The sequence below is a fragment of the Zea mays genome, chromosome 7, assembly GCF_902167145.1.
Source record: "Zea mays cultivar B73 chromosome 7, Zm-B73-REFERENCE-NAM-5.0, whole genome shotgun sequence".
Taxonomy (NCBI): Eukaryota; Viridiplantae; Streptophyta; class Magnoliopsida; order Poales; family Poaceae; genus Zea; species Zea mays.
Genome location: NC_050102.1, coordinates 148,064,822 through 148,086,777, shown reverse-complemented (window position 1 = coordinate 148,086,777; position 21,956 = coordinate 148,064,822). Strand labels below are relative to the sequence as shown.

The 21,956-nt window shown below is 43.4% G+C and overlaps 1 protein-coding gene across 1 annotated transcript; it reads left to right on the top strand.

The window, feature by feature from the left end:
• On the top strand, positions 1-9,251 carry LOC100216583 (uncharacterized). Its single transcript, NM_001142999.1, has 5 exons — positions 1-349; positions 901-981; positions 1,179-1,283; positions 7,662-7,811; positions 8,397-9,251. Exons 2-5 carry the CDS (start codon positions 937-939, stop codon positions 8,619-8,621), a joined length of 525 nt encoding a protein of 174 aa, NP_001136471.1. The 5' UTR covers positions 1-349; positions 901-936; the 3' UTR covers positions 8,622-9,251.
• Positions 9,252-21,956: the final 12,705 nt, after the last annotated feature.

Sequence of the window (21,956 nt, the reverse complement as noted above, 5' to 3'; positions counted from 1 at the left end):
CCATGTCGTCGTCTCCGTGGCCTTCCCTGCTCTCATCGCCGCTCCCCTCCTCCGCCACCCTCTTCTCCAAGAAGCCAGCGTCCTTGCGCCCCGTCTCCACCTCGACCGTCAGGGTTCGGTGGCCGCAGCGGCAGCGGTGTCCGCGGCGCGAGTGCGACCGTCGGCCGCGGAGGTAGCGCGGACGGTCGTGGAGTTGGCCCCGTCTGGTACGCTCTCCGTGGTTGGTCCCGACGGTTGGCCGCTCGGTATCGGCGCGCGCTTCGTCGCGGATGCCGTCGGTGCACCCGCGCTCTGCCTGGCCACCACGGGGGTCAGCGCTCCCGATGCGCCGTGCAGCTTCCACGTTGAGGTGAGGGGACGTAGTGGGTGTTTGGATGGTCCAGCTCGCCATAAAGATTGAGATTGGGATGGTCTAAAAGGCTCAATTCATGTGCTTAGCTAGAGTGAGGCCCGAGAAAGATTAAGTTTTCCTTTTTCATCTTCTTGTCTATCGTTTCGTGCCAGTGGACGATGAAAAATGCTCAATGATTCTAGAGTTCTAACGTGTGGTGGTTTGTGGTTGCCTTTTCTCATTTCACCTGGGTATCATAATACAATGCATAGGGTGAGTCCGTGAGTTTACGTTGAACGAAATGGATTGCCAGATACATAGAATGCAAAGGATGGAAAGCTTCCATTTGCGACGTATTTGTGGGTTGACTTTTCAAGCATGTCTCATTAAGAAGGGTGATGTGTGATATAATGAAACTACTTTGCCAAAATATTTGAATTCTTATGCTGCTTTTTTGTATGAAATAATAAGTGATAATCGAAACTGTAAAATTTTATGATTTTGCTGGTAGTAGTTTGATTCTTTTATTTATGTGCTTACAATTATTTTTCTTCTTCTGGTGACTGCAGTTTTGGAAGAGTGGGGCTAGGACACCACAATGTACTATGCTTGGTACCTTAACTAAGCCTACTGATGAGTCAGTGTTGAAGGTAAAATTATTAGTGTGTCACATTTTGCTAAATATATGCATTATGTTTGTGAATTTAGCCATTGACTACAATGGCAGAGTGCCCACCCTAAATGTTCGCCCTAATGTACAATACTGCGAATGAAAATATGTTCTTAGGCAAATGAACTGCTCTTTCCCATCCATTTCATAACATGTATATATATTTACTTTGTGCAGAAGCTTTCCACTAGGCAGGAAAGGAAATTCGGGGAAGAAATTAATCAAGATCTTTTGTATTTGATATCTGTTCAACGGGTATTGCACATGGAGGATTTCAATGAGGTAGAATATACAAGTTTTATCTATTAATTTCTGTCTCTTTCAATTTTTCGTTTGGGTTTTTCTTTATCCATAAATAAGTGAGGCTCAGAGCTATTGATTCAGTATTAAAGTATATTTTTTGTTATTTGTTTCTTTACTTGATTGTTTGACTATGAAATCACACGCTTCCCAATTCTCTGCAAAGCAAGGAAAACTTATTTTTCTTCATTTCCCAACAGTCATCTGTAGTTCTGTGCTTCTGTAGTCCCTTTTCCTAACACTTGTGGAAATAGTGAGAAGGTCAAAATGACTGTTAGTTACCGGTGGAGAGTTTCAATGGTGGTTGATTGGTTACCCACCCCAAAAGGCACTGGGCCCACCTAACACCCAATTGTCTTTTTTGGCCAAATTTGACACGATACCATTCTGAAAAACGTTTTCTAGGCAACTATCTTATAAGGCCACCGCTGCTTTGGTAACCCCAATGCACCACGTTCCTCCGTGTATCCTGGGATGGAGCCACCAAATGACGAGAGCAGAGGATGATCTTCAATACGCGGTAATGGTGACTGTGATCAGCGATCGGTCTTCGGTCCGGGTTTCGGAGATAGCTGATCTGCTTGCCCCAAGGCTGGAAATGGAAGCTAGTTCTCTGGTGTTGCGACGGGTTTCAACGTCAAATTATCTTCTTGTCCTCCCATGTCGTGACAAGGTAGAGGAGTTGACTGGTAGATGGGCTACTCTCAGAGCTGGGTCTTTTTCTGTGGTTTGCAAGAAATGGTCCCGTCTCATGGAGTCCAGGGGCGCCTTACTCCCGGTGTTGATCAATGTTGAGCTCCAGGGAATTCCTATACATGCTTGGGAGACAAGCACCGTGGATCATTTACTAAACCCTTTTGCGTGGATACATCAAGTCCACCCTGATACTTTGAATCTGAAGGATGTGGCTGTTTTCCGCTGCTCCGCGTGGTGCTTGGATCCTTCTGCTATTCCTTCTTCTAAAGAGCTTTCGATTGTAGAACCTCCTTTTGCTGTTGAGGGTGATCCTGCAGGAAAACGAGTGCTGGTTTACTCTGTGAATATTGCGGTTTCGATCACTCTCCGGCAGGATGGCTCCGGTCCAGTTCTTCGTTCTGAGGATTCTGATGATGAGGATCACTCTCCTCGTAGAAGGCGTCTCATCTCGCCTTCCCATGAGTTTGTTCAGGGGCATCATGATAGGGGTTAGAGATCGGAGCGTCGTTCAGTTCACGACCGGATAGGTCCAAGAGTAAGTAATGGGGGTCAACCGAATGATTGTTCTGAAGGTTGGAAGAATGATTCTCAGGTCTTAGCCGATGAGGTTGAGCTGGTGGAATTCAGCAACGTGGAGATCAGAGAAGTTGATGTCCAGATCCAAAATCACAGTCATGTGGCTTCTTCCCTCGCTGTCTCTGACCCGCTGTTATCAACAATGGTCCTCCAACATGATGTCCATCAACAAGATCCGGTTTGTAGCAGGTCTGTCGAGCCCCTTCCTTTGCAACGTCTTTGCTCCAGCTTGCAAGGGGGTGGACAGTTTTCTGTGCATGAGATTTCTGTCAGATTGGAAGTCAGCAGGGGGGTGGGCAGTTTTCTGTGCTTAAATGTCCTGGCAATGGGCAGATGAACGGGTGTCATGAGGATCACAATCAGATTGGAAGTCAGCAGGAATTCGTTTTAGCTGGAGAATTGGGCTCTGTGGCTGCCTGCGAGGTCTTGCCTCCCATGGAGTCTCCTGTGGCTGCCACCTCCCCTCCTTTGCTCCTCCGCCCAAAGACTATTCAAGTTTACTTTCGACGACGTCGAGGAGCGAGGAGGGTTGAGGAAACAGCCTTGGGGAGCTCTCCGTCTCAACAACCGACTTCTGCTGTTGATGTTTCAACTTCAAGGGTGTCCGAGTTCTTGTCCAGTATTACCAAAGAGGTCGATGCTGTGTTGGAGAACCCTGCCCCCAACCCCCCTAGAAAGAAGAAACTGCCTGGGGGGCGGGTGGCTACTCCTAGGCGCAACAGGCGTGTTGTTGGCATCGGGGTCGAGTGTCACCAACGCCTATCTTCTATCAAGAAAAGCAAGAAGACCATTATGAAGACACTAGGAGTGATCCGTGATGGGGATTCTCTGAGTCAAGAGGCGCTGGATGAATATAGTCGCATTTTCAGCACATCTCTTTCCCAGGTGCAGATCCAAGCTCTTGCCTCTCTTTTCGGTTGGTCTCTACTAGAAGAGATGTTGGTAGTGGAGGTGTCTACTTTTTGAGGAAGGTTTTCTTCCTTGGGTTGCGGGTTTGTTGGTCGTCTTAAGCTAGTGTTTTATGGATCCTTCAAAAATTCTCATTTGGAATGTAAGGGGGCTTAATGCCTCGACTCGTCAGGATGTTGTAAGGGCTGAGGTCGTCTCCTCTGGAGTGGATGTGGTTTGTTTACAAGAAACTAAAATGTAGGATATTTCTCGTTTTTTGGTTATTCGGATGCTTGGACCAGATTTTGCCAACTTTGTCTTTTGCCCATCTATTGGTGCTAGTGGTGGCATTTTGGTTGCTTGGAAAGATCATATAAATTGGTCTGGTGTTTCTAGAGTGGATGATCATTCAGTGTCAATTCTTTTTCATCCTGTTGATGATGTTGAGTGGTGGCTGACTTGTGTGTATGGTCCCCAGTTCAACCAGGACAAAATTGCCTTCCTTCAAGAATTGAGAGATATTCGTGCTTCCTGTTCTGGCCCTTGGTTGGTCCTTGGGGATTTTAATTTAATTTATAAAGATGAGGGTAAAAATAACTCCAATCTGGATAGGCCAATGATGCATAGTTTCCGGAGATGGATTGATGACTTGGCTCTTAAGGAGTTGCCTTTGGTTGGGCGTAAGTACACCTGGTCGAATGGGCAGCATAATCGAACTCTTGTCAAATTGGACCGTGTTTTCTGCTCCTTGGATTGGGATGATCAGTTCCCTTGGGCCCTGCTGCAAAGTTCGGCCTCATTCGATTCAGATCATTGCCTGCTTCTTCTGGGGCTTAAGGATATTGTGCAAGGAATTTTGAAGCTTTTTGGACAAGATTGGAAGGGTTTCTGGTAGCTGTTGAGGAAGCCTGGGCTGCTGTCCCTGCTAGTCACTGTCCGTTGCTCACTCTTTCCATGAAGCTCAAGGCCACGACTAAAGCTCTTCAAGGTTGGGGCGAGAAAAAGGTTGGTCATATTAGATCACAGCTTGGTCTTGCCAGGGAGCTGCTCCACCAGTTCGACATAGCTCAGGACAGTAGAAGTCTTTCTCCTGAAGAATTTTGGTTGCGTAATAGTCTAAAGCAGCAAAGTCTTGCTCTTGCGTCTTTATGGCATTCCTTGGTCCGGATGAGATCTCGGATTTGTTGGTTGAAGGATGGGGATGCGAATACTGCTTTATTTCACTCTCATGCGAGGTATCACAAAGCTAAGAGTTTCATCCCTAGAATTGTCTCAGAGGATGGAAAGGTTTTCACTGCCCAGGAAGAGAAGGCGGACTTGTTCACTGATTTCTATATGAATCTGCTTGGTTCTGCAATTAATAGGGGGGCTGTGGTTGATTTGGAACAGCTTGGAGTTCCCACTTTTGATCTAGAAGCTCTTGACAGCCCTTTCTCGGCGGATGAGGTATGGAATACAATCATTAGTCTTCCTCTTGACAAGGCGCCAGGGCCAGACGGGTTCACAGGTCGTTTTTACAAGGTCTGTTGGTCCATCATCAAGATTGATGTCATGGCTGCAATATCATGTGTTTGGGCTAGAAAGTTTGCCAACATGAATTGTCTGAACTCCGCTTACATCACTCTCATTCCAAAATTGGAAGGGGCTGACAAGGTCAAAGATTTTAGACCTATCAGCCTTATTCATAGTTTTGCAAAGCTGGTGTCTAAGCTTATGGCTAATAGATTGGCTTGTCAGTTGCAACATCTTGTCTCGCCTAATCAATCCGCTTTCATCAAGAAAAGGTTTATTCAAGATAATTTCATGCTGGTACAACATACTGCTTGTTTTTTGCAGCAGCAAAAACAGCCCCGTATCATGATCAAACTGGACATTTCTAAGGCTTTTGATAGTGTTTCCTGGTCATTTTTAATTGAAGTTCTCATTAGGCTGGGTTTTGGACAGATTTGGTGCAACGTCGTTTGCGGCTTGTTGTCCTCTTCCTCAACTCAGATTTTGCTTAACGGATGCCCGGGAGAAGTCATATATCATCGGCGGGGTTTGCGTCAAGGGGACCCATTGTCTCCTATGCTCTTTGTCTTGGTTATGGATGTCCTTAATATTATGGTGTAGCGTGCCTCTGCAGAAGGGGTTCTCCAGCCCCTTTCTTCGAGATTCCTTCACCACCGGATTTCTTTATACGCGGATGATGTGGTTGTTTTCCTTCGGTCGGATGTGGTTGATATTGAGGCATTTAAGGGGATTCTACATCTTTTTGGTGAAGCCTCTGGTCTGAAGACCAACATTCAGAAGAGTAATGTTTTCCCAATTCATTGTGATGAGGAAGATCTGGCTTCAGTGCAGGCATCATTACCTTGCCAGCTGTCTAATTTCCCATGCAAATATCTTGGGCTTCTGTTATCCTTAAAATGTCTTTCTAGGCCGCAATTGCAATCTATCATTGATCGTATTGCGGTCATGCTTCCAGGATGGAAGGCAGAGCTTATGTCCAAGGCTGGCCAGGCTGTTTATATTCAGTCGGTTATAACTTCCAGATTTGTGTATTTGGCTATGGCCCTGGATCTCCCTGCTTGGGCGATCAAGGCAATTGACAAATTAAGGAGAGCTTTCCTTTGGAAAGGTGGGGAAGAAATCAAGGGAGGGCACTGTTCTTTGGCTTGGAGTAAAGTCACTCGCCCTAAAGAATTGGGTGGTCTTGGTCTTTTTGATTTAAAATTGTTTGGTTGGGCTCTTAGAGTCAGGTGGCTTTGGTTGCAGAAATCAGATCCTGGGAGGCCGTGGGCTGTTTTTCCGCTTCATTTCACAAAGGAAGTGGTTTGCCTATTCAATTCTGCTGTGTATACTGAGATTGGAAATGGTTTAAACACACTCTTTTGGACTGATAAATGGCTGCATGGGCACTGCATCCAAGAGCTTGCCCCTGCAGTGTTTGCCTCTATTCCTAGGAAGGTTACCAAAAGTAGATTGGTTAAGGATGCCTTGACTAATTTGAGTTGGGTTCAAGATGTTTAGGGAGCTCTTTCCTATGCTTTCTGGGTGCAGTTTTTGGATTTGGCTGAGATCCTGGAAGGTACCTTGCTGCAGCCCAATGTGCAAGATCGTCATGTTTGGAGGTTTTCTAGTTCTGGTGATTATTCTTCAAAATCCGCTTACACTGCTATGTTCCATGGCTCGGTGTTTTTCAAGCAGGCTGATCGAATTTGGAAGACATGGGCCCCTAGCAAATGTCGGTTTTTTCTATGGCTTGTGGCTCACAACAAATGTTGGACAGCAGATAGATTGGCTAAAAGAGGATTGACTCAGTCACTTCTTTGCCCGCTCTGTGATCAACATGATGAGACTATCAACCATCTGCTGGTGGGCTGCTCCTTTGCGCGTCATTTCTGGTTTGAGTTGCTCAGGCCTTTTGGTTTGCAGGACTTCCAGGACAGGATATAGATGGTTTTGAATTTTGATCACTGGTGGTGTTTCAATAGTGCTCGGCTGGGTGGGCTAAGTAAGAAGGGCTTTGACTCCTTGGTCGCTTTAGGCGCTTAGATGTTGTGGAAGCGTAGAAATGGTGTTGTCTTCAATGGTTCCCATCCAAACTTGGTGGTGGCCGTTTGGCTGGCCAGGGAGGAAGCTTTCTTGTGGTCTTTGGCTGGGGTTAAGGGTTTTTCTTACCTCCTAGCTCAAAGTCGGATGGTTTAGTTTTCTGTTTTAGTGTTGGGGTGTCTGTCAGCTGACAAACGCTCTGTCCCTGCCCCTGCTCCAGATGTTGTTTCTGGCTAGGTGGGGTTCGATGTGTGTGTGTTGTATTGTCTGTTCAGGTTCTTTTCCCCTTTTCTTCTTAATACATTGACGCGCAGCTCTCCTGCGTGTTCGAGAAAAAAAAAGAATGTGTGGATTACAGTTATATGTGCATATTAGTTTGGCAATATCATGTTAAAAGAGGACATCAGAAGCACAAATAGACAGTCATGATCATCCTAATCTGTGAAATTTAAACTGTATAAGTAGTAATGAATACTCAGATGTTCTCTTGACCCTTTGTGATTATGCAAGTCAAAGAGCCTAGTGTTTCTTATTTCTTCTCTTCAATATGCTTCAATAAAATTCTTCCGTGTTTTCCCTTCTATCTTGTCAGCATTTAACATTATATTTCACTAATCTGCTAAACTGTGTGATTACGCTGCCTGCTAATTGATTATGTTCATTCAGGATGGCATGTGGGTAGTTCCATCAGAATACACCAGTGCAGAACCTGACCCTCTACGCAATTTTGCTGAAAATATTGTGGAGGAATTTAATAGCAAACATGCTGAAGATGTCCATAGAATATACAACATATATGTCGAATCAGATTTACAGGTATCAATCTCATTAGTGTCATTACTACAGCTTTATTTCTTGCGCGATATCTTTTTGCGAAACCAATGAAAGCTCTCTGCGTCCTTGCTAGATATCTAATTGCTAAGACAATGACATTCACTTTTTTTTTTGTGTATTTTATATTATTTATAAATTATCATATTCAAATTACAAGCCATTTTGAGCGACATGTTGTAATTGATTGAAATTAGATAAACGAGATTGGTGCATGATTTTACATCATTTACCCCTTGTTAGAATTAGATGTCAAGTGATAGAAGTGCTTGTTTCATGCTTTCTAGAATCCATCTTTTAGGCTGATGTGAAATGTTTGTACTGGTTCAGTCTGAAGGTTGAATGGCTGACTATCAACAGTTCAAAAATCAAAACAAATGGTGAACCATCTTAGCAGAATTTTAGTTTTATGGCATGTTTGGATAGAGGGGATCGGGGTCCAAATCCTTTCTCAAGGTTCAAATTTGAGCAAAGTCCTAAGAATGTTTGAAGTAGCATTGCTTTTCTGAACAGAGTAGGGGTCTACTTCGAATTTGCTGCTGAGGAATTTATATTGTCCTGTGGTGGCAGGTGGCAGATGTAAAGATGATATGGGTTGACAGGCTAGGGTTTGACTTGCATGTTCATTCTGGTGATGGTGTCTTTGATGTCCGTGTCCCTTTTTCAAGGGAAGTCTCTGACGAGAAGGGTGTGAAATCATCATTTAACATGATGTCTCATCATTCATGGGAGGTGGAGAGGAGCTATGCCGGTCCAGAGTTTGAGAAGGTACAGTTCTTGAAGAAGGTCAGGTAGGCAGTTTGAATCCTATTTCCATTGTGGATTATTTTTTTGTAATTCAGATGAGTATAGTGTGAGGTTTGGTTCCTCTTAGCATGTACTGTTTGTCTTGTATCTTTTTTTCGTTACCACATACATTGGATGCAATTGATATAAACGATGCGGTAATAATTTATTAGAGAAGAGCAACAAATTTTGACTGTAAGGAAGAATAAATCTGGGACATGAGATGAGAGGTAAATTATGTGACATGAAAACCATGCTTTGCAGTAAGGTTATTTACTCTGTCCGTCCCAAAATAAAAGTTGGTTTATCCTTTTAGGTGATTCATACAATAATTAATATGTTTATTTTATATATGTATCTAGATTCATCATTCATTTGAATATAAACATAAAAATAAAAAAGCTAAAACAACTAATATTTTGGAACGGACGGAGTATTTTACTGTCTAGAAAGCATGTTATACCGACACAATTGGTAGGCAGCATGCCCTTTTGCTAGGTATTGCCACCTATCTGAAAATCATATTCTTTATCTATAGGAGCGTGGAGTGTTAAAATTTTCTGTATCTACTTAGCCATGATTTTTAGCGTGACAAATACTGAAATACTCATTGCAGCATATGCTGCAAAATGTCCATATATGATATCATATAACCAATTTTTAGTTTGCAAAACAAGCAATTGCCAAAAAAAAGGAATATGTACACGGTATGGGCATCTGATTGTCCCCACTGGCATTACACATGATCTGAATCATGTACTGTGTTTTTTTTGGTGACGTGCAAGAAACATGTGGGTACGTGCTTATTTGGCATGATTGGAAAGAGTTCAATTGTTTTTCATGTGAGAACAAGTTAATAAAACCATCTGACTTGCTTATGAAATTCCACTGCCCTCTATGATTGCATTTTCTCGTGGACTTGATGAAGGTGCACATTTTTAGAAAAGGGAATATTATTAATATTCCAGCTTCTGTATCGGTTGATACATTCGGCTGTCAAACTCACAAACATGGGGTTCCACATTGGAACGAAATCTTACATTCTACAAAGGTTTCATAAATTTAAGCTCTCAAACTATGCTCTCAATCTATGAAAAAAAGACCATCCATTATTTGAAAAGATCTCCATCATTGTTGTTTCAAGCACACGACAGGCCCATTTTACTTGAGGTCTGTCCTCCTCCTTCTGCAACAGTGTCCAGAACCTTGTCCAATCTGTCCCTCTGAAAGTGACCTGCAAGGGAGTGGAAACTTGTGCATTATCAAAAACCACATCATTACGACTTAACCATATAGCCCAACAGAGGGCACATGCTCCAACCCAAATCAGGCTCTTAAGTCTAGAATTTAAACCTTTTAGCCAAGTGTCAAACATATGTTGGATGCACGAAGGTGGAGTAATGTTAAATGAAATTTGTACACCTCTCCAAACACATCTAGCCATATGACAGTCAAAGAAAAGGTGTTGAATGGATTCATCTAAGTTACATCCACAACATTTAACACTTCCTTTCCACTGTTTTTTTGCTAAATTATCCTTCGTTAGAACTATGCCTTTAACTAAGTACCACATAAAAATTTTAATCTTCAAAGGTAGCTTTAAATCCCAGATGGGGTGGTTTCTCGAAACAATGTTCGGGGCGACTAAAGCCCTATACATAGAGCTGACCGTAAACTGACCTTGCTGGAGAAGATCCCAAACAAACGTGTCTCTTCGATCAGATAGACTAATAGTAAATACTCTAGCTACTACCTTATTCAAAGCAGCTAGATTATTTACATTAAGTGACCGACGAAAAGCCACATTAAGTTGATTATGTTGAAGAACATTAGCTACTGTTGCCTTTTTCTTTCTCACAATGTTGTACAGATCTGGAAATTGGTCTTTCAAAGGGACAGACCCCAACCATTTATCTTCCCAGAACTGAATCTGTGTACCATCCCCTAACACAAAATGACCCATTCTCATAAAGTCCTGTTTTACCGCCATAAGTCCGGACCAAAAGTGAGAATCATCGGGCCTGTGTTCTACTTGGGTTATTGTTTTATTTTTTAGGTACTTATTTCGAAGGAGATTTTGCCAGATGCCTTGTTCGTTAATGAGTCTAAAAAGCCATTTACTTAGAAGACATCTATTTTGTAACCTCAGATCTAGGATGCCAAGACCCCCTAAATCCTTGGGTGTGCACAAAACACTCCATTTAGTTAGCCTATATTTCTTTGAGTCCCCCACCTTCCCAGAAGAAACGAGACCTAAACTGGTCCAAACGTTTTAGGACTTCCCGTGGAACTTCGAAAAAAGAGAACATGAACATAGCTAAGCTACTAAGTATCGAGTTAATAAGCACCAGGCGACCGCCGACTGAGAGAAGTTTACCTTTCCATCCACTTAGTTTTTTCTGAAACCTTTCTTCGACTACCCTCCATTCTGTATTACTCAATTTTCTGTGGTGTATCGGAATACCTAGATATTTGAATGGAAAGCTCCCCACGCCACACCCAAAGATGTCAGAGTATTCTAATTCTAACCCTTTGGCAGCACCATAGCAGAAAAGTTCGCTTTTATGGAAGTTGATTTTTAGGCCTGAAAGTTGCTCAAATGCACATAGCACTAGCTTCATGTTGTTAGCCTTTTCTAAATCATCTTCCATGAAGATAATCGTATCATCTGCACATGAGTACCTACATATCTAGTATACATCCAGTGATCTATCTGTTAGCCAGATTTTTTTAAAAAAAATAAAAAAATGGGCAATGAAACTGTATTGAAATTTCTAAGAGTCTTTCTAAATCTAACTCTCGAAGGGCTAGTTTTGGGAACCCTGTTTTTCCAAATGATTTTCATTTTTCCAAGGGAAATTAGTTCATTTTCCCTTGGGAAAATTGGAATCCCGAGAAAACGGTGTTCCCAAACTAGCTGTGAAGTAGCATTTTGAAGGGTCATTTGCATAAAAATCACTTTCTATATTTTCCGAATCTCCAACAGATTTTCTAAATCTTATTTGTACTCTAGAGAGCTATTCACATTTATATCTTTAGCCAGCGAGAAATCCAGAATAGAAGAGAGCTATATTTGAATAACCAGTTAATAACATGTTGGATTATATATATATATATATATAGATTGTATATTAGGAGCCCTGGGCTTCTAATAACTAAAGGAAGCCCGGGCCAGACAGTGCAATCCGGTCGAGCCGGACCACATCCGGACGTCTATAAAATAGGACCCGGAGTGCTAGGGTTCAATTTTTCATGCCCCATCTCGATTCATTAGCGACGGCGGTTGCCCGATAGCGCGCGCGCGGCGGACCCCGGCCAGTGGCTGCGGTGGCCGTGGCTCCCCGACCTCGACATGCGGTGGCGGCGGTTCCCAGGCCGGCGGTGGCGGCCCCCGATCCAGAGGGCGAGCGGCGGCAGCGCCCTTGTGCGGCGACGACGGATCCCAAGCCGGTGGCCGCAACTCCATTACCTCGACGCGCGGTGGCGGAGGTTCCTCGATCCGCAGCGAGACCCTTGTGCGGGCAAGCGGCGGCGTCCCCGAAGCCCCGAGGAGGCGGCACTTCCAAGGCCGACGAGCAAGCGACGCCCGTCGACGTGCGAGTAGCGACGATGACACATGAGGCGCGATGTTCGAGCGAGCGACGTCACGGAAGGGGCGAGATGCGCGCAGCGATGATCGCGCGTGACATCCTCCGATCCGGCGCATTTTTTTTCCGTTTATTGTGTTTTATGCCTACCACATGTATTATTTACGCTAAAAACTGTATGATTTTATGCTTTAACACAGGGTTCGTATATCAGTTTACTGCATGCACATTGGAAAGACAATTCCTTGATTTATGTTGTTCTTAATTTGCGCGCATGTAATGGAAACTCTCACGATTTTGCCATAATTTTTGGATCTGTATAAAAATAGAAACCGCATGCATGCGGCTGCCATGTTTTTCGGATCTGTCATAAAAATAGGATCTTAATAACAACCTACTCCCTCCGTCCATTTGATTTGGACGTTCTAGTTTTTTTAGGACATATTATAGGAGAAATAAAATGACACATGTAACCCTGGTTTCTCTTAATTAAGCGTCAATTACAATACAACTAAAAGCTATTAAAAGCTACCCGGCAACTTTACCCAAGCATCACCGCTTGCTGCTCCAACCAAATAGCACCAAACGAATTGAAGCAACGAAAGGCTAGGATGGCTGACGAGCTAACGGAGAGCGGACAACGATCTTAGCTAATGAGCACAACAAAATTCATGGACAAGCTAAATAGGCTAGAACGTCCAATTCATGCGGACGAAGGGAGTACTAAAGCTATCAACCTCTAATTGACTCGGTATTTACGCTTATAATTGAGGGATTTTATGCTCAAAACTTAAGGTTTTTACGCTCCACCCGGAGATGCGTCCACCAGTGAACAACATGCCAGATTTTTTACGCAGTGTAAGGAATTGCATAAATACCTACACCGTGTAGTATAATTTGTTTCAGTATACATCATAAACTAGTTCTAATACGTTTAGTTGCATGGCTGTTGGAGGAATCCTATATTTATGAAGCAAATAAAACATTAAATGTGATTTTTTGTTTCTATGCATGCAATTCATTTCCTTTCATTGCATATTCTTTCCATCATAAATTCGTGTGCATGCAGCCTGTAGCAGATTTTTACGCAGTATACCGAATTGCATAATTATCTACACAGTGTAGCATATTTAGTATCAGTATATAGCATAAAATGGTCATTACGAGTTTTAGTTGCATGTCTGTTGCAGCGATCCTAAATTTATGGAGGAAATAAAGCATTTAAAATAGAAACCGCCACACATATCTTTCCTAAATTTACGCGCATGCAAGGGAACGTGTTTGACTCATGCATGCATTTTGCCATAATTTTAGGATCTGTATAACCGCATGCATGCGACTGCCATATTTTTCGGATCTGCCATAAAAATAGGATCGTAATAACAACCTACTAGAGCTATCAACCTCTCACATTGGCTCGGTATATACGCTTATAATTGAGGGATTTTATGCTCAAAACTTAAGGTTATTACGCTCCAACCCGGAGGTGCATCCACCAGTGAACAACAAGCCAGATTTTTTACGCAGTGTAACGAATTGCATAAATACCTACACCATGTAGTATAATTTGTAACAGTATATGTCATAAACTAGATTTAATGTGTTTTAGCTGCATGGCTGTTGGAGGGACCTTATATTTATGAAGGAAATAAAACATTAAATACGATTTTTTGTTTCTATGCGTGTAATTCATTTTCTTTCATTGCACATTTTTTTATCATAAATTCGTGTGCATGCAGCTGGTAACAGATTTTTACGTAGTATATCGAATTGCATAATTATTAACACAGTGTAGCATATTTAGTCTCAGTATATATCATAAAATGGTCGTTACGCGTCTAGCTGTATGGCTGTTGCAGTGATCCTAAATTTATGGAGGAAATAAAGGATTTTAAAAACAGAAACTGCCGCACATATCTTTCCTAAATTTATGCGCATGCATTGGATCGTGTTTGACTCATGCATGCATTCCTTTTTTTGCGGTAACAGACGTGAGGCAGGTGGCGCACCCGACAGCCTGTTTGGGCGCGCTGGTTGAACCAGTTTGCAGGGGTAGTCGGCCTGGGCTTCCTTTAACTATTGGAAGCCCAGGGCTCCCGTTATACCTGTCATATATATATATATATATATATATATATATATATATATATATATATATATATATATATATATATATATATATATATATATATATATATATATATATATATACGGCGCTGCTAAAATGCACCTGGGTGCATTCTCTATATTGAATGCACCTAGGCGTAAGTCCTGTTTCGCGCGCCTCCCCGCCCCCGCCGCCGCCGCGCGCATCCTTATCCCCGCGCCGCCGCCGTCTCCTCCTTCTTCCTCCGATCCTCTAAACCTAGATCCCGCCGCCGCCGAGCGCCTCCCTGTCCTCGCGCCGCCGCGCGCCTCCCTGTCCCCGCGCCGCCGCGCGCCTCTCTGTCTGCGTGCCTCCCTGTCCCCCGCATTAGGTGGGATTGCAAGCCCGCATTATGTGTGATTGCAACTGTTGTATAATTTTACTCAAATATCTGTTAAAAAATGTAAACAAAATGATTGCAACCGATGGTGTGTTGTAATTGCAACTGCTGGTGTAGTGTGGATGCAACTGCTGAGTTGCTCTTATGTGATTGCAAGTACTGAATAACTCTGAGAAATTTTGTTAAAAAATATGATTGCAACTGCTGGTCTGGTGTAATTGCAACTGCTGGTCTGGTGTGATTGCAACTTCTATATAACTATATCCAAAAATCTGTTAAACAAACAAGATTGCAACTACTGGTCTGGTGTAATTACAACTGTGGGTCTGTTGTGATTGCAACTTCTATATAACTATGTCCAAAAATATGTTAAACAAACAATAATTGCAACTGCTGTCTGGTGTAATTGCAACTTCTGATCTGGTGTGATTGCAACTTCTATATAACTATGTCCAAAAATCTGTTAAACAAACAATGATTGCAACTGCTGCCTGGTGTAATTGCAACTGCTGGTCTGGTGTGATTGCAACTCCTATATAACTATGTCCAAAAATCTGTTAAACAAAACAATGATTGCAACTGTGTCTGGTGTAATTGCAACTGCTGGTCTGGTGTGATTGCAACTTCTATATAACTATGTCCAAAAATCTGTTAAACAAAACAATGATTGCAACTGCTGTCTGGTATAATTGCAACTGCAAGTCTGGTGTGATTGCAACTTATGTGAAGAGGTTGAGCCGTTCGCGGAGGAGCCGTTCACGGAGAAAGAGGAGCGGGGGCGGGAAAATGAAAAGGTTCTGTCCGGAGCGTGCGGGAGGGACGAAACCGGCCTGGGTGGGACGGTTGGCTCGGACCTGGCACATAGGTTCGGCCTGGGTGCATTCTCTATATTGAATGCACCCAGGTGTAATATATAAATACAGTATATATATATATATATATATATATATATATATATATATATATATATATATATATATATATATATTAAGCAAGAAGAATATTAGGAGTACCATGTTTCACTATGTAATTGTAATATGGGGTATTCACATTTATTATTCTTGTACTTAGATTTGCTTCGAGTTGTCCAGCTAGCTCAATCTTGTCCCTTCAGTTCACTAGTCTGAATGTTCCCTGGTCTGTGTTGCTGTGGCTGAGTCAAAACAAGCCTAAATCCGCGTGTGCATTTTTATGCTCGGTGACGGTGTCTAATTCCAGGGGAGCGAATGAACGTGCGAAGCAATACAGTTCAACGCACGTACAAAAAGGTGGAGAAGCGAGTCTCCGATTGGCGAAATACATACAACAGGTGGGAACTGGACTCTCATCTCAGCTGACAGCGACCCGTAGTGGAATCATCCGTTGCTCCACGGAGAAATTAATATTCCACGGCCGGCCGGCCGGCCTGTTTTGACAGCCTCTGAAAACGGAATGGCCTGATTTGATTTGAAGAAGAATCAAATCAAAGCCGTCTTCATCTTGGGATGACTTGTATTTTTGCCAGCCCTTTTGAAAGTGATTTGAGTTGGTATCGTATTATCATCATGCCTGCCCAGTATGGCCTCAAAAAGAAAAAGAGAGAGCTGGGAACAGCTCCATCAATAATGGGCGTTATACCCAAGTGAGCAACTTGCATCATGCGTGCGTTGGATCGTTCGTTTTCTTGTGCCGGTTTTAGCTTATTAGATGTGCAGAGAAACAGACGATTTTGCGCGTACGTATTCCATGTCCCAATCTTCAGATACTCCAGTCTGTGCAAATGAGTAAATGACAGTGGGGAAAAAATTACAGTTCTACGTACTTTGTCAATTTACATGCCAGACGTTGCCACAATTGATTACCCAAACCACAGCATCAGTAATATCAATCGAATATACAAGTCGTCTAAAGAATTCCTCTGATGAAGAAAGAAAGAATTGATGCTGGCTCACTCATCCCCATTGGGCAGCTTCATGTACCTATGCCCCGCCATGATCTCCTCCTCTTCCTCGGTGCGCTCCCTGCATTGGAAGTAGTACGCGGTGACGGCGGCGACGGAGAAGACCTCGACGGCGCCGAGCAGCAGCACGTAGGCGACGCCGGCGGCCACACCGCGCACGGCGCTCCGGGGCCACCAGGTGAGCGCGAGCGTGTACACGGGCGAGGCCGCGGCGGCGAGCCCCCACGTGACCACGACGTAGAGCGCGGCCTGCGCGCCGCGGCCGCGCATGAGGCGCCAGGCGCGGGACACGGCGGCGGCGCCGCGCCGCCCGGGCTCGGCCGCGGAGACGGCCACGGCCACCGCGCACACCACGGTGAGGTACACGAGGAAGAGCGAGGCGAGGAGCACCGCCAGCACGTCGAGGAAGAGGAGCAGCAGCGAGTAGTCCAGGAGCACGACCGCGAGCACCCCCAGCGCGGCGATACCGCCGGCGCAGGCGAGCTCGATGGCGTACCCGAACAGGACGGTCAGGACGGGGCCCCAGACGTTGCGCCTGGCGGCGGCGAAGGCGGAGGACGAGGAAGAGGAGGAGTAGGCGGCGACGGCGGCGAAGACGGTGGCGATCTTGAGCGCGGAGCCGGCCACGACGGCGCCGAGGAGGCACGCGCCGGCGGAGAGGAGGAGGCGGCGGAGGTCGGACTGGAGGGCGCTCACGAGGTCCCGGTACGCGGCGGCGGCCGGGTCCACGCGGCTGATGGCGTCCGCGTCCAGCAGCACGGCGGCCGCCAGCGGCTGCACGGAGAGGGCGTTGCCCAGGAGCAGTGCCGCGGCCAGCGCGGCCGTGAGGACGAGGAGCGGCACGAAGAGCGCGCCGTTCCGCGCCGGGAGGACGGCGCCATGCTTCAGGAACGTGAAGAAGCCCGGCTGCGGGCGCGCCGCTGCGGCCGGCGGCTCCATGGCTGATCTGACCTGTCGAGACCAGGAGGACGAAGGGGGGAATAGGGAAGCCGGGTTGGCAGTGGCTAGCCGTGCCGTGCCGTGCGCGCGTGGTGAACTGGTGATGGATTGGAGGACAATTGGAGTGGCGAGACTTTTGTAAGAGGAGGGATTGGGATTTTGACTTTTGATTTTTTTGACTGGAATTGTAAGAGAACACTGACTATTAAGCGCATGTTTGGAATGGATCAATGGAACATGGAAATTGGAAGGAAGGTCGGCTACATGGATGAATCCGATCCTGCGTCGGAGGTCGGCGGAGCACATGGTTGCCTTTGCCTCCGTGACGCATGCTACGCAACTACCGGCCGGGCCATTCTGTCATCTTCTTAACCGATCTGGTGCTGTCAAGGGTTTGGTCCTCGATGCTGACATTTCAATCCTGAAAGATTAGTACTAACAAGTTAAACAAGCGAGATGAATTTTCAGATTCAGAGGCAGTCCTCTGCTCCGGTAGTGGGCTTGTGGATGGTAGATGAAGAATCAAGCTGGACAGACTCAAGATGCCGAATACCAAAACATATTTTGTTTCTTGTTCGCCACATCACCCAACAAATAGCAGCCGCACCCAAGGTACCATTCTAGCATTCAATCCAACACTGTTCTTGGGCAAATTTGCATTGCATTTAGGCCCTATTTGGTTTATTTAGTCTAGGGACTAAAGTTTAGTTAGGAGACTAAAGTTTAGTCCATAACCTGTTTGGTTATAGGGACTAAAATTAGTAAGAATATACTAAAAGACTTATAAGAAGACTAAAATGACTTTTAACATTCTTCTGCTATTAGTACAATTGAACTAAATTAGGGACAAATGTGGAATTAATATGGTTTAGTCTCTTTTAACCACAGAGGGACTAGAGACTAAAGCAGTTTAGTCCTTATTTTAGTTCTATTGTTTGACAATTTAGCAACTAAATGAGACTAAAATGGAGGGACTAATATTTAGTCCCTCAAACCAAACGTGACCTTAGTCTGTCTATATAGTATATACTCTACTGCGGTGGCTTGGAACCTATACGATCTTTGGGACTCACGGCAGCTAGGTGCACAGCGGAGATATAGGGGGTGTTTGGTTTCTAAGAACTAATTTTTAGTCCCTACATTTTATTCCACTTTAGTTACAAAATTATCAAATATAGAAACTAAAACTCTATTTTAGTTTCTATATTTGTCAATTTATATACTAAAATGGAACAAAATGAAGGGACTAAACATTAGTCCCTATAAACCAAACACCCCCATATAGTACTCATTTCGTTGGGTCTTTTCTCTTTTATGACCGTCCTGTTCGGGTACGCCATCGAGCTAGGTGCTCACGGCAGCTAGGTGCACCACATAAGTAGAAATTAAATCGAGGAAATGTTCACATCTTGTATATTTTATGGTCTAAATATTTTTAGGGTTATATTTAGATATATATAGTGCCTTTGTAAAATTTCGTGAATTTCTAAGGCTATTTGTATATTACTAATTTATTTCTCCAAAAAATCATCAAAATGCAATTAAATTCATAAGATTTTCTAGTGTTGAGAGAAAATTGTAAATAAGACACCAAGACTAATAAATATTCTATAAAAATATAACCTCAAGTTCCCACCTGAAAATGATAAAGTGAAGCATTGATTACGTTGAAACTTGGATACTTATATTGATTTCACATGTAACTCACGCAACAAGTGGAAGTTAAATGGAAGAAACGCTGACATCTTGTATATTTTATGGTCCAAACATTTTTAGGATTATATGTGGGCATATATACCGCCTCTGTAAAATTTCATGAATTTCTATAGCTATTTGTGTATTATTAATTTATTTCTGCAAAAAAATCATCAAAAATAATTAAATTCCTAAATATTCTAGTGTCAACAAAAAAATGCAAATAAGTTACCAAGATTAATAAACATTCTATAGTAAGATAACCTCAAGTTCCCACATGAAAATAATAAAGTAAAGTATTGATTATGTTGAAACATAAAGTGATTTTACATATAACTCATACAACAAGTAGAGTAAAAATATAAGAAATGATGGCATATTATGGATTTTATGGTCTAAACATTTTTAGGATTATATATCGACATATGTTGCGCCTCCATAAAATTTCATGAATTTCTTAGACAATTTATGTATTATTAAATTTTTTCTTCAGAAAATCATTGAAAGGCACACAACTGTCCGGGTAGATATCTGGATATTCGAAATCTGGATTCGGGAAGATATCTGGATATTCGAAATCCGGTGGATATCAGTCGTCCCATGTTCGTATCTGATATCCGAACTATACTATCCGGATCCAGATCTAAAATCCGAATATGTTGCGGATATCCGAAAAACTATCTGACCGGATAATTAGCCTCTTCGTATAGATGCTCGGATAATATCTATATCGTTTATACCCCTAGATATAAGGGCCCGTTCGTTTTCATTCCAATTCATATAGATTGGGAGGGTATTAGATGGGTTTAAATCCATATAAATCAAAATCTCTACGGACCTGTCCATTTCTCCACGAATGGCCTCAAAATCGTTCTAGCTAGTCAAATATTATATAATTTAGATAAGCAACCTAGATGGGAATCTTTCTAGGCGTCAATTCCTAAAAAATTGAATAGGCCCTACTATTTTTCTTATCTATATGGTGTAGTAATAACAAAAAAGATCTAGAGGTATGTTCGTTTACTTCTAGGATTATATAATTTAGCTTATTTTATATAGATTATATAATCTTATTTGGTGGGTAAATATTCACCAGATTTTAGGGCAGTTGGTAGAAAACCCAAAAAAACATAATCTAAGATAACCACCTAAGGATGTGTCCAACAGACCTTTTATATGGTTGTGTAAAACGTTGTTTTGCACTATAGATAGTATTATTTGTAGAGTGGCATTTGAAATAGATGATGAGATAGGAGAGCTACCGGAGATAGCCTAATGAACTATTGAAAGTCGCCTAGAGGAAGGTGAATAGGTAAATCTGAAATTTATAAACTTTAAGCACAACTACAAGCTGGGGTTAACGTTAGAAATAAAGTCGAGTCCGAAAGAGAGGGCGAAAACAAATCAACCAAAGAAATAGAGCGGATGACACGGTGATTTATTTTACCGAGGTTCGGTTCTTGCAAACCTACTCCCCGTTGAGGTGATCACAAAGACCGGGTCTCTTTCGACCCTTTCCCTCTCTCAAACGGTCACCTAGACCGAGTGAGCTTTTCTCCTTAATCAACGGGTCACTTAGACCCCTTACAAGGACCACCACAACTTGGTGTCTCTTGCTTGATTACAAGTTGCTTGAGAACAAGAATGGAGGAAGAAGAAAAGCGATCCAAGCGACAAGAACTCAAATGAACACAAATGTCTCTCTCTCACAAGCCACTAAGTCTTTGGAATGAGTTTGGGACTTGGAGAGGATGTGATCTTTTGTTTTGTGTCTTGGAGTGAAGTCTAGAGCTCTTGTATTGAATGCAATGGCTGAAAACTTGGATCCTTGAAGTGGTGGTGGTTGAACCACCAAAATGGTCGTTGGGGAGGCTGTCTGTCGATGGGCGCACCGGACAGTCCGGTGCGCCAGCCACGTCACCCAACTGTTAGAGTTCTGACAGTTTTGACCATTGGAGCTCTGACAGATTGAGGCACCGGATAGTCCGGTGCCGCACCAGACAGTCACTGTTCACTGTCTGGTGCGCCTTCTGGCGCTGCTCCGACTCTGCGCGCGCTGTCCGCGCACTGTTCACGTTCACTGTTCACTTTTGCAGATGATCGTTGGCTCAGTAGCCGTTGCTCCGCATGGCACACCGGACAGTTCGGTGCTACACCGGACAGTTTGGTGAGGCTCTTCAAAAACCCGAAGCTGAGCAGTTCAGAGTTGATCTCTCTGGTGCACCGGACACTGTCCGGTGGCACACCGGACAGTCCGGTGCGCCAGACCAGGGCAGCCTTCGGTTGGTTTTGCTCCTTTCTTTTTGAACCCTAACTTTAACTTTTTATTGGTTTGTGTTGAACCTTTGGCAACTGTAGAACATGTAATCTAGAGCAAACTAGTTAGTCCAATTATTTGTGTTGGGCAATTCAACCACCAAAATCATTTAGGAAAAGGTTTGACCCTATTTCCCTTTCAATCTCCCCCTTTTTGGTGATTGATGCCAACACAAACCAAAGCAAATATATAAGTGCATAATTGAACTAGTTTGCATAAGGCAAGTGCAAAGGTTGCTTGGAATTAAACCAATTAATACTTTCATAAGAGATGCATGGATTGCTTTCTTTCTTTTAACATTTTGGACCACTTGTTTTGTTTTTGCAAATTCTTTTGGAAATCCTTTTCAAGGTCTTTTTGCAAATAGTCAAAGGTATATGA